Source organism: Myotis davidii, unplaced genomic scaffold (genome assembly GCF_000327345.1).
Source record: "Myotis davidii unplaced genomic scaffold, ASM32734v1 scaffold663, whole genome shotgun sequence".
Taxonomy (NCBI): Eukaryota; Metazoa; Chordata; class Mammalia; order Chiroptera; family Vespertilionidae; genus Myotis; species Myotis davidii.
In genome coordinates, this window is record NW_006295816.1 from 1,939,197 (window position 1) to 1,951,958 (window position 12,762).

The 12,762-nt window shown below is 42.5% G+C and overlaps 1 protein-coding gene across 3 annotated transcripts in view; it reads left to right on the forward strand.

Moving 5' to 3' along the window:
• Positions 1–1,951: 1,951 nt before the first annotated feature.
• RBM6 (RNA binding motif protein 6) overlaps positions 1,952–12,762 on the forward strand; it is a 57,635-nt gene continuing 46,824 nt past the window's right edge. The window contains exons 1-4 of one of the 3 annotated variants that reach the window (XM_006770455.2): positions 1,952–2,079; positions 4,922–6,200; positions 7,648–7,737; positions 9,006–9,075. In XM_006770455.2, the coding sequence (XP_006770518.1) occupies positions 2,036–2,079; positions 4,922–6,200; positions 7,648–7,737; positions 9,006–9,075 (1,483 nt within the window). In that variant the 5' untranslated portion in view covers positions 1,952–2,035. Of the gene's footprint in view, positions 2,080–4,921; positions 6,201–7,647; positions 7,738–9,005; positions 9,076–12,762 lie in introns of those variants that run through there. The other 2 variants (XM_006770457.2, XM_006770456.2) reach the window with 2 other exon arrangements.

The following is a 12,762-nucleotide window of genomic DNA, read 5'->3' on the forward strand; positions in this document are numbered from 1 at the left end:
CTCTCTCTCTCTCTCTCTCTCTCTCTCTCTCTCTCTCCCTCCCTCCCTCCCTTCCTCCCTTCCTCTTCCTACCTCTTGCCCTCCCTCCTGCCCTCTCCCTACTTCTCTCAAATCAATAAAAAACATTTTCTAGTTGGCTGGGTGTTCAAACCAACCTTTGCCTTCTGTGCCCTGTTTATGCTTTTAGCTGACTGTCCTTTGGGGCCCAAAGCATTTATTTTGGGAAAAAATTAGTGTTTAAAGCAGAATAAAGCTGCTGCATACCACAGCCAACAAATAGAATAGGACCCTAAGCATGTGCCCTGACCAGGGATTGAACCAGCGACCTCTTGGTTCAAGGGTTGACGCTCAACCACTGAGCCACACCACTGGGCTGCTTTTTTTTTAAAGCACTTGTTCATCTAATATTTTAAAAAAGATTAAAGATTGAGTGCCAGGAGTTCAAACAAACCACACCAACAAACAAAAAAGAGAAAAGCAGAAAATGAACTCCTCTCTGCTTCTGCAGATTGGTTTTGTGATGGGGCACTCCCTCAGCACCTGGCTGTGCTTGCTCCAAGCCTAGGGATTAGCCCAGGTCAAAGCTCCTCAAGTCTTGTCTGATCATGTGTCTTGCCTGGGTATGCATGTGGCTTTCTACATTTTTCCATATACATGTTGCCTTGAAGTGTCCTTATTTCCCAAAGTTTTTCACCCCAACTTCTCTAAATATCCTATATAATAAAAGCCTAATATGCAAATTGACCGAATGGCGGAACGACCGGTCGCTATGACATGCACTGACCACTAGGGGGCAGACGCTTAACACAAGAGCTGCCCCCAGCCCACAGGACCCAGGCCGGCCAAGGCGGGTGCCAGTGGGGGGGCCCCTGATCGCCCCGCTGGTCACCCCATAGATTGGCTCTGATCGCCAGCCAAGCCTAGGGACCCTACCCATGCACGCATTTCATGCACCCGGCCTCTAGTGTGAGACTATACTTTGCTTTGTAGCTTTTATTAGCAATGCCTGGTGCTTCCCCCGACTCCCCTACCACAGAGGTCTGAGTTAGGTAAAATAGAAACAAGCACTTTGCATCAGTCCTTCAGATATCCCCCAGACAGGTTAGAACAGATGTACACAAAAATTCACAAATCAGGTTTCCTTTTGATTTGATGGAGGAAGGTGGGAACTGGGCTGCCACTACTTCAAGACTAAAACCACTGCCACGTTAGAGAGGGCATGGGGCAGGGATGAGTAAAGACAAAACTTTCCTATTATTTTGAAGATGCTTTTTCTTGAATGAGCATTTGCTTTGTTGTTTTAAACCTTTGATTGTTTTTTAACGCTCCAACCAAGTTGATTCAGACAGTTACTGCTTTTGGGGGGGAATGCCTTCGCCTGTCATTTTACTGACCTATAGGTTATCTTTTCACCCTCTCAATAGTGTACTTGGATGCACTAAAGTTTTTAAAATTGATGAAGCGTCCTTCATCTGTTTTGTCTTTTGTGCCTTTGATGTCATTAAGAAACCATTGCCAAATCCAAAGCCATGAAAGTGTGCCTCTTTTTTAGTAGCTGCAGCAAAGGTCTACCAATGACTTCTTAGCTTCTCTTGGGTTATGTGCCCATCTTCAAAGCATCACTGTGGTGAGGGTACTAGACTATTGTGGTTGGCCAGGCTGGATGGTTGGTGTAGGACTGGTGTTCATGCTAATTAAGATGCTGTTTCTAGAATGGCTACTAGAAAAATTAGTCAATATTTATAAATGTGAAGCATTCTTAGTACACTGAGAAGTTTGTAGTGGCCTGGAATATGCATTTCTAATTTTAAAAATATATTTTTTTGTTATAAGTTAATAAGTGAATGTTTAAAAGTGACTTCCAAAAATATCCCTGCTGCTGTGGTCCCTCATAAGGTAAGCAGGAGGAAATTAGGTTAAGCTTTACTTCATATTCTAATGTTCTCATTTTATGTGGCTTGTTTTGTACAGGTACTGCTATAACCAACGTTTGGTAGTGAAGGGATCTCCTTATTGAGCCCTCTTGACTTAAGAGATGTGGGGGGATTCTCGATCTGCTAATAGAACAGGACCTTTTCGGTAAGTCTTAAAATAATGAATATTGAAATTGTTAATATATTAATGATTTAGTATAACATTTTTATGGATTACCATTAACGGGGATATTTTGGTGTGTGTAGAAATAGCTCTGGTTTTTAAAAAATAAAAACATTTAAAAATTTTTAGTCATTTCTGAAGTGATTCTGAGACTAAATATCCAGCATGCCAAGTGTTTTGTGTTTTAGCATTTTATTTATATTTATGGATGACTACTTTACAAGTAAGGCTGTTTCTTATAGAATTAACCCGTTCTGATGGTTTAGGTAAGCCATCAGAAATGTTAGGTAACTTGAGCTCTATTGCCTAACTTTCTGAAATTTTCAGAACATTTTTTTCTTTGACCAACTTATCATTTATATTTCCTCGCCTTAATTTTAGTTTAACTATAAGTTATTACATGCTTTTTAAAAAAATGTATTTTTAAATTGATTTCAGAGAGGAAGGGAGAGAAACATCAATGATGAGACAGAATCATTGATCGGCTGCCTCCTACACGCCCCACACTGGGAATCGAGCCACAACCTGGGCATTTGCCCTGACGAGGAATTGAACCATGACCTCCTGGTTCATAGGCCAATGCTTAACCAGGCTGGGCTATTACATGCTTTTTAAAAGATCTTTGACTAGGAAATATAATTTATAAAGGGGGACTAATTTGGATTTTTTTAAAAGGTACTTGTAGGAAAATGATATTATATATCATTTTAATAACTTCAATTTTTTTTATTTGGCTAAAAATTATTTTCATAATTTAAAATAGCCACTGCTATTTTATATTAATAGAACTGTTTCTTGACTAGTCTACATATAATACAGTTCTAACAACCCTAATGCAGCACATTATTCTAGAACTATTGATCGTCTCAACTTAAGAGGGTAAGATAATCCTTAGGGCAGTATTTAAAGACAGTGTTGGATGTGTTCTGGTCAGAAAACGTAGTTTTAGATATCTTAGCACTTGCCCTTAAATCCTCCTGCAAGCTAACCATTGGGATTTGAGTGTTTTTTTTTTTTTTTAATATATTTTTATTGATTTTTTACAGAGAGGAAGGGGGAGGGATAGAGAGTTAGAAACATCGATGAGAGGGAAACATCGACCAGCTGCCTCCTGCATATCTCCCACTGGGGATGTGCCCGCAACCCAGGTACATGCCCTTGACCGGAATCGAACCTGGGACCCTTCAGTCCGCAGGCCGACGCTCTATCCACTGAGCCAAACCGGTTTTGGCGGGATTTGAGTGGTTTTAAACATGGGAGACATTAGAGTTAGTGGTACTGTCCTAATTTTAGTGTTAAATTGTATTACTTATGAAGAACATTTTAATTTGCTTCTCTTATGTTGAACCACATAGAGATAATTTTAATGAAAACTCACGGAAGTCATCATGTTTTGAAAATTCATTAAATATGCGTAACTCTGATGTTTAGGTTGCTGCTGTTAAATTCCTATTTAAGGGAGGGTTTGGCATTGTAACTGTTTCCCTTGAACTGAGTAACCCAGCATCAGTCCTGTGAATCTGTCTGTGTAATGGTGTAGTCTGAGTTCAGAAGGGTCGTATAATAGAACCTGTATATTCTGGGACGAGAGGTCTACTGAGTTGGACTTGGCTCTCTTAATATTTTTGTTTTACTGCTAAATAGCAGATAACCCTTCAGATCATTTTTAACCCTTCAGATCATTTATGTTTTCCCTTTTCACATCCTCCTGTTCCCCTCAAAGTCAAAATTCCGGGTGCCTAATTGTTTACTTAAACTCTCTAAACTTTCATCAAAGCCAAAACAATGTGAAACGACCTGGGAAAAAATAAAATAAAATAAAAGTAAGGTGACCTGGAGGAGGTTAGGCAAAGGCGGAGTGGGGTAGCATAAAAGATTGGGCCAGTTATCATTTATCGCTTGAGTTCTGTAAACTGAGAATATGACTTTAATACTATACTATTTTAAAATATGCTCATTACCATGAAAAACTAGCATAAAGCATTAGAATCTGGAATAGCAGCTTTATTCGGGACGTGTGAATAATGCTTGAAGGCCTAACGCTGTCTCTAGGTCCCCTTCAGCGTTAAGCTCCTCGATGCCGTTGTTGGGCTTAGCCAGCGGACACCTGCTCGGGGCAGGGCTCACTGCCGGCTGTGATGCCGGGGGGCTGCAGTAGCAGGGACCCCGTGCGGGCGGGGCTTCTAGGTGGAGCCGCTGGAGCCCTGGGGTTTAGAAGCGGCCGGGCTGGCGCCCCGCTGGCGTACCGCAGTGTGCTCCTCCTGGTTGTTTCCAGCCAGTGTTTCTTCATTTGGGGCCCGCGTCCATTCTGAGTGGGTGGTGTCCGTGCCGTAGCTGTAATCACATATTTTGGAATGTTCCTCCTGTACGCAGCAATGAGGAAGACACCTCCTGAAACTTACTGTAAGAAATTTACAGTGCATTGATTTTTCTGATGTATAGGAATCACCATGTTGATCTTGGAATTCTAAGTTCCCTGGCTATAGGAAATGGACATTTCTGTAGCGTGTCACCATTGCTAGCTTATCTGGTGTTGCGGATTTTCCCTGTTGCAGGACTGGGTGAAAGCTTTTTCTGCAGCAGTCATGTTGAAAACCTTGTGTTGACTTTCCTCGTGTTCTGAAATGGGAGCGTAAAAGTTTACTCCACCACTTCGTCCTAAAATAGCAAACCCTTGCTGTTTCTGCAGATCTAGGACCTTGTTACAGAACTCTGCCAAAAAAAATATATTTACAGAAGAATGTGCTGTGATTAGAGAAGAATGTGCTGGTGTGTAGATTTGAAACTCTGGACAATATGAATAACGCTGTCTTTGTTTCTACAGTGGGAGCCAAGAAGAAAGGTTTGCTCCCGGGTGGAACAGGGATTATCCTCCTCCTCCCCTTAAGAGTCATGCTCAAGAGAGACACTCTGGCAACTTTCCTGGCAGAGATTCACTTCCCTTTGATTTCCAGGGGCACTCGGGGCCTCCCTTTGCAAATGTAGAGGAGCGCCCTTTCAGCTATGGAGCTAGAGACGGACTGCTTGGTGACTATCCAGGAGGGGAGGGATCTGGACATGACTTCAGGGGGGGAGATTTTTCATCTTCTGATTTCCAGAGCAGAGATTCATCACAGTTGGACTTCAGAGGTAGGGACATACATTCTGGGGATTTTCGGGATAGAGAAGGACCACCTCTGGACTACAGGGGCGGCAATGGGACTGCTGTGGATTACAGAAGCAGGGAAACATCTCACATGAACTACAGAGACAGGGATGCTCACACTGTCGACTTCAGAGGTAGGGACGCTCCTCCACCTGACTTCAGGGGCCGGGGTGCTTATGATTTAGATTTCCGAGGCCGGGATGGAGCTCATGCAGATTTTAGGGGAAGGGATTTGTCAGATTTGGATTTCAGGACCAGAGATCAGTCTCGTTCTGATTTTAGGAACAGAGATGTATCTGATTTGGACTTCAGGGACAAAGACGGAACACAGGTGGACTTTAGAGGCCGAGGTTCAGGTACTAGTGATCTCGACTTTAGGGACAGGGAGACACCACACTCAGATTTCAGAGGTAGACACCGGTCTAGGACTGACCAGGACTTTAGGGGCAGGGATGTGGGAACGTGTATGGAATTTAAGGGTAGGGAGATGCCCTCTGTGGATCCAAATATTTTGGATTACATTCAACCCTCTACACAAGACAGAGAACATTCTGGTATGAATGTGAACAAGAGAGAAGAATCCACACATGACCATACAACAGAAAGGCCTGCTTTTGGCGTTCAGAAGGGAGAATTTGAGCTTTCAGAAACGAGAGAAGGAGAAACACAAGGGGTAGCCTTTGAACATGAGTCTTCGTCAGACTTTCAGAACAGCCAAAGTCCGCTTCAAGACCAAGACAAGTCGCAGCCTTCTGGAGGTGAAAAACAGAGTTCTGATTCTGGTTTGTTTAAAGAAGAAGCTGGTCTGGACTTTCTTGGGCGGCAAGACACAGACTACAGAAGCATGGAGTACCGTGACGTGGACCACAGGCTGCCAGGAAGCCAGCTATTTGGCTATGGCCAGAGCAAGTCCTTTCCAGAGGGCAAAACTCCTCGAGGTGCCCCACCGGAGCTTCAGGTATGTCAGTGGAGTGAATGGCTTTTTGCTTTTTCGTAAGGCTTTTCTGAGGGATGAAGTGTAAAGTTCAGGACCGTTAGTCCTGGCTCTCTCCTTGTATAACCATTAAAAAGCAAAATGTGTCCTCAGGGATGGAACGTACACCTCCACCGAAAGGGCCCTCAACTCAAATCATATTTTTGATGTGTGTTTATTCAACATTTTGCTTTATGGTGCTGATTTAAATGCCTTGGAATGATTTACTTTGAAAGTATCTGTTTTTGTGAGTTGATTCTTTCAACTTTGGCAGAATCAGGCCTTGTGGCTGTTTTGGGATCATTTTCTTATTTAAATTTATTTAGGAAGTACCTAGGAATCTTTCTATAGTCACAAGGAGGTGATGTGAATGTTGCAAGTGTCTTCTTGCAGCTAAATCAGTTGATTAAATGTTGAATTTCACCTGGCTGGTGTGGCTCAGTTGGTTGAGTGTCGACCTATGAACCAAGAGGTTGCCGGTTCAATTTCTGGTCAGGGCCCATGCCCAGGTTGCGGGCTCAATCCTTGATGGAGGACATGTAGGAGGCAGCCGTTCAGTGTTTATCTCTCTCTCTCAAAATCAATTAAAAAACATTTTTAAAAATGTTGAATTTCTCTATCTCTATAATATATAATCTAACATACATATAATCTAAGCAAGGAGAGTTATGTTTGCAGTTGGACAATGAAAATATCTTTTTAACTAGATTTTACCCATGTCTACTCAGGTTTCTGTTATTTTAGACAGTAATCCTAAGACATGCTAACTCAATAATAGCTTTTGAGAATGTTAGAGGTGAGTGACCATATAATTTATTGTTCAAATTAGGACACTTTCAAGAGTAAAAGAGAATACTACTGACAGTTATTCCAGGACAGTAGACATAACTGGGAAGTGCGGTCCCTTAGTATTAGGAGACTTTTTCTCAGAAGTTAAATTCTTGGTAAAAATTTTGAAATAAAGAGAAATCAGTTGGAGCGGAGACTTTTATGAATATGGAAAATGCAGATTTCTCTGAACTGAACTGAGTAGTATGTTCAGATGGCACTTTTTGACTTTGTTCTGGTATTTGTTTATAGATCTGGCTTAAATTTTTTTCCTGTTTTCTCATTCAAGAAAAGAAAATGATAGTCTTGAGAATGTTTTATCTGTGTGTTTTTCCTGATTATAAAAGTCCTGTTCAGTGTTGTTTCGCTTAACATTCTGCTTTATGCTTTCAAGGCTCCTTCGCTGAGCCTGGTTTAGGACAGGTGTATTCTAATGGTTTGAGATCAAATTTTGGCACACAGAAAAGCAAAAAATTACCGTTTCTCATAGCTTCATATGGTACAAGTCAATTTGGTTTTTGATTCTGAGTACCTGTATTTTACGTTCAGTTTCATTTTGTACTAACATATTCATTTCTGAATAATCTTTTATTCTGGGTTCAAGGATCAAGATTATAGGACTGGCCCCAGTGAGGAGAAAGCAAGCAAGCTTATTCGATTAAATGGAGTGCCTGAAAATGCCACAAAAGAGGAGGTAAGTGTCTTTTTCTTTTCATTGTTCCTTTTGCTTTTTATTTTTTTGGTCAGTTAAAAATTGTTTTTTAAACTTTATTTTGAAAAATTACAGATTCACAGGAAGGTGCAAAGCAGGGGTCCTCAAACTTTTTAAACAGGGGCCAGTTCACTGTCCCTCAGACTGTTGGAGGGCTGTACTATAGTTTAAAAAAAACTATGAACAAATTCCTGTGCACACTGCACAGATCTTATTTTGAAGTAAAAAACCAAAACGGGAACAAATACAATATTTGTATCTGCATGTGGCCCGCGGGCCGTGGTTTGAGGACGCCCGGTGCAAAGAAATGTACAGGGAAAGCCCTGGGTGTTCCCCGGCTCCGGGCCGTGTTCGCGTCTCGTATTAGCAGCACAGCAGCTCAGCCAGGAAACTGGCTTCGGCACGGTCACCAAGCTCACTCAGCTTTCACCAGCTGTGCATGCGCTCCGTGAGGTGAGAGCTGTAGAAAATATGAAGGCAGTGATCGCAGTCCTTAGGCCTGATCATCATTGTAAGAGCAAACAGGACTTAGTGTTGATTCTGTGCCAGGCATGATATGATGCTTACAGCATTAGTTCATTTAAATATTACAGCATACTATGAGTGGGTGCTCTTAATCCACTCACTTCGGATATGAAGCAATTTTGCATGCTAGGCACTGAGCGCAATAGCAGTGAGTATTATAAAGTCACTGCCTCTGAGGTTAATAAAAAAGCAGAAGGTAGATGACCTCAGGCAGTGATGAATGCTCTGGAGAAAGCTGAAGTAAGCTTTAGAGCGCCGTGGGTGAGGACTGTTCCGATCGGGCAGTTAGAAGGCCATCCCTGAGGAAGTGACATTTGAGCCAGGATTGAATGCAGTGAGCGGACAAACAGTCCAGAAGATGGGAGAGGTCTGACCAGGCTGAGGAGTTAAGGCCATGGCCCTGGATTGAACGAGTCAGTGTATGTGTCTGTTTAACAGACGAAAACCGGCCATTGCAAGGCTTCTCAGCAGGTGAGCAGGAGAGACTCGGGCCGATTGCAGGGCTCGAGCGTGAGCTCAAGACAGTTCTGCTCTCTGCCTTCTTTATATATTGGGGGACTTTTGAGGAAGTAGGTGAGACTCATTCAATGGTCTTTGAATGCCAAAGTGCATTTATAAAGTAATCATAGTTTTAAATTATGTCGAGTAAAAACCAGGATGGAAAATATAATATTCAGTATTTGATTATGATTTGAATCGTCATTGTAAGTACCGTATTCTTGCAGATTCTTAATGCCTTTCGGACTCCTGATGACATGCCTATAAAGGACGTGCAGCTGAAGGGGTATAACACAGGTGAGCTTCTTGTTGTGCATGTGGCCTTGGGTCAGGAAGGGACTTTGTCAGATCTCTTCAATGTGTGCCACTCAAAAAACGTTTAAGAAACCACCATTAAGATTCCCGGAAGCCTCTGTTGGTGCCTCCAAACAACAGCCAGCTTAGGCTCCGCTGGGATTCTTTGTGGATGCGCGCTCCAGTTCTTCTGAGTGCCTGGGAGATAGAAAGGGAGGGAGCGCTGCAGGACTTCTCCCTGAATACATTTCATGGAATGAGCGCATGAAGCTGGCTGTTTATGTTCTTCATGGTGGGAGGGGGGGTGTTTACAATGGAGCCTAGTAGGATTTAATAAACTTACTGTATGTAAAAGTTTATGTCTTATTGCTTCAGCATGAAATTACAACTTTCCAGAGAAATTGTACAAATTAGTGGTTTCTTTCCAGTCTTGCTTGGAGAACAGAGTCTGCAATAACTAGTTTGTTGAAATCCATAAATAGATCCAGAAGAACTGTCTCTTTGACCTCTGTTCTGTGGTCTTAACTGCAGGTCAAACTTTTCAGAATATCCTCCTAATATTTGAGAGTACCACGTTTCATCAGTTCCTTCAAATCTTTTTTTTAAATTTAATTTTATTGTTTGAAATATCACAAATAGTAGTACATATGTCTCCCCCCGCCCCCCCATTGACCTCCCCCCGTTGGTTGTGCTTCGCCTCCCCTCCCAGGACATGCTTACTAGTACGGAAATGTAGTCAAAAGGGAAGTGCCAAACACTTAAAGTATTGACCAATATTTTTAGGACTACATAATATGAAATGGCTTAAAAATAAGGTAATATTTAAGTGATCTAACTTGCAGAATTTTACTTTGAAGAAAGTAGAGCATTAATCTTTTCACAAAATTTAGATTTCAGTAATTGAAGTTAAGGAACTCTTCAACCAAGAGCGTGCCATATTTTTGAGGATATAGTTTACTTTTAAACAGTTTACCATGGAATAAAATTTTTGCTTTAACTAGATAGCTGCTTCTTCAGATTGGTTCTGCAGAGGGAAACTATCCACAAAAATAAATTTTTCTGCTTGAAATAGTCTGGTGCTGAAGTAAATTTACATTAAATCTAGAAATATCTTTTCTGTAATTTGAGAACACACTCAGCAGCATTATTTCTCAGAAAGCTAATCATTTCTTTGTTTTAAAAGCAACTCTGAATTTGTGGAAACATGACTAAGCGTTCCTCTGTTCTTGCATACTTCACCTACCGTTTTTGTTTGCTTTGCACGTGTCTTACACACACTTTCGTGGTTTACTGTTATCTTTGGGGATTAAAGTTTATAGGCTGCAGTCGCTTTTTAACTGCAATAGGGCAATAACCTCAGCTTTCATCTTGGTTTATGCATTGCTTCCATTAGGCACTGGCCTATTTAGGAAAGTAGAGATATCTGTTTTCATTTTTTTATTGTTTAAAGTTTTACATGTGTCTCCTTTTCCCCGCACTGATTCCCCCGCCATCCCCCCCGCCACTCCCACCCTCAAGGGCAAGCCCCCACTGCCCCAGTGTCCGTGTCCATTGGTTATGCTAATGTGCACGCATACAAGTCCTTTAGTGGATCCCCCACCCCTGCCATTTGTCTCTGGATCTATTTTTGTTCATCAATTTACGTTGATCATTTTATTCCACATTTGAGTGAGATCCTGTGATACTTATCTTTCTCCGACTGGCTTATTTCGCTTAGCATAATGCTCGCCAGTTTCATCGTGCTGTTGCAGGAAAGTAGAGATATCTTGATGTTAAATAACAGCAATTTAAACTCTTCATTTCTTTAGTACTTACTGGTTTTCTGTCTATGTTGTCAGATTTATTAGCAGAGTAAGACACACTATACCGTAGTTCCTAAATGTGTTGGTTGTGGTAGCCATTAGAACAGCCGTGGGCAAACTACGGCCCGCGGGCCAGATCCGGCCCGTTCAGCTGTTCTCTCCGGCCCGCGGAGCCGAAAGAGCGGAGGGTTCTCTTGCTCTCCCCTCCGCTCCTTCACCAGCAGCAGTGTTAACATGTATTAGTTCACACACACACTCCATCCATGCTTTTGTTCCGGCCTCCGGTCCAGTTTAAGAACCCATTGTGGCCCTCGAGTCAAAAAGTTTGCCCACCCCTGCATTAGAATCATAACGGGCTAACCAAAGGCATTGACACGCATGTGAAATCATTCAGGACGTGGTTTAGAATAGTACACCTTCAGGAACTGCAGTCCTTTCTTGGCATTTTCTTTTTTTTTTTAATATATTTTATTGATTTTTTACAGAGAGGAAGGGAGAGAGATAGAGTGTTAGAAACATCGATGAGAGAGAAGCATCGATCAGCTGCCTCCTGCACATCTCCCACTGGGGATGTGCCCGCAACCCAGGTACATGCCCTTGACCGGAATCGAACCTGGGACCTTTCAGTCCACAGGCCGACACTCTATCCACTGAGCCAAACCGGTTTCGGCTTGGCATTTTCTTATATGAAGTGATAATGTAGTAGGTAGATAGATTTCTTTTTATAATGAAAGGATTCGATTACCAGTCCCATACTGTCCGTATTACATCTCTGTGTGGCAAGTAGAGTGAACTTTTGAAAACACCGGTTAGATCATGTTACAGCCTTGCCTATAATCCTCTCCTGGCCTCCCACCTCACTTGGAAGAAATTCCCAACTCTGCCCTGCATGAGCCGGCCTTTGGCTGTTTGGCCTCATCCTGTACTGCTCTCCACCTTTCTTCTTATGCCCTAGCCAGCCGACCTTTTCTCTAGTCCTTGACCAATGCAGGCTTCTTTCTCTGTTGGGGCCTTTGCACTGCTCTTCCCTCTGATCCTCACTTGTCTTCTGGGGTTTAGTTCTTGGCTTCAGTTTCACTTCGCGGAGGCCTTGCCTCACCATCCCAATCTAAAATCCCCCCTTCGTCATTTTTCATTATATCCTAGTTTATTGTCATAGGATCCATCACTGATGTTTTTCTCGGGGGGTTTGTGTGTCTTATTTCTCCCACTGGACAGTTCGCTCCGGAACAGCAGGAGCCTGTGTGTCTTGGTCCGTGCTAATCCTAAGTGCTTACGCCCTGCCTGGCACTGAGGGGTCAGTGCGCACGGGGTGAATGTGCTTGGGGCAGTCAGGGTTAGAGAACTTTGACATTTACTTCTAACAAGATTGTGTGTGAATTTCAGTAGAAAAGGTGATTTTATAAATGGCAGTCACTTTTCTAAAGCTGCCTGCTAACCTGCAATTACCATCAGGATTGCTATTGCTCACAAGAAGGGTGAGTGGGGTGGGGCTCACCCTTTAGTTGATGTAATGGGGAGCCAGTCTGTAGCAGATTCATCACAGACTCCAGCGAGTGCCTTGGAATCTCTCTCTTGTTCAGAGCTGTGTAAGGACAGGGCCACACTTTGATCCCAAATCTGCGGGTTCGGATGAGTGCATAAATGTTTCTCAATATGGAAAGGTAATGCGATGTATAGATCATATATGAATTAATACCCTAGTGCAGCAGTTCTCAACCTGTGGGTCGCGACCCCTTTGGCGGTCGAACGACCCTTTCACGGGGGTCGCCTAAGACCATCCTGCATATCAGATATTTACATTATGTTTCATAACAGTAGCAACATTACAGTTATGAAGTAGCAACAAAAATAATTTTATGGTTGGGTCACAACATGAGGAACTGTA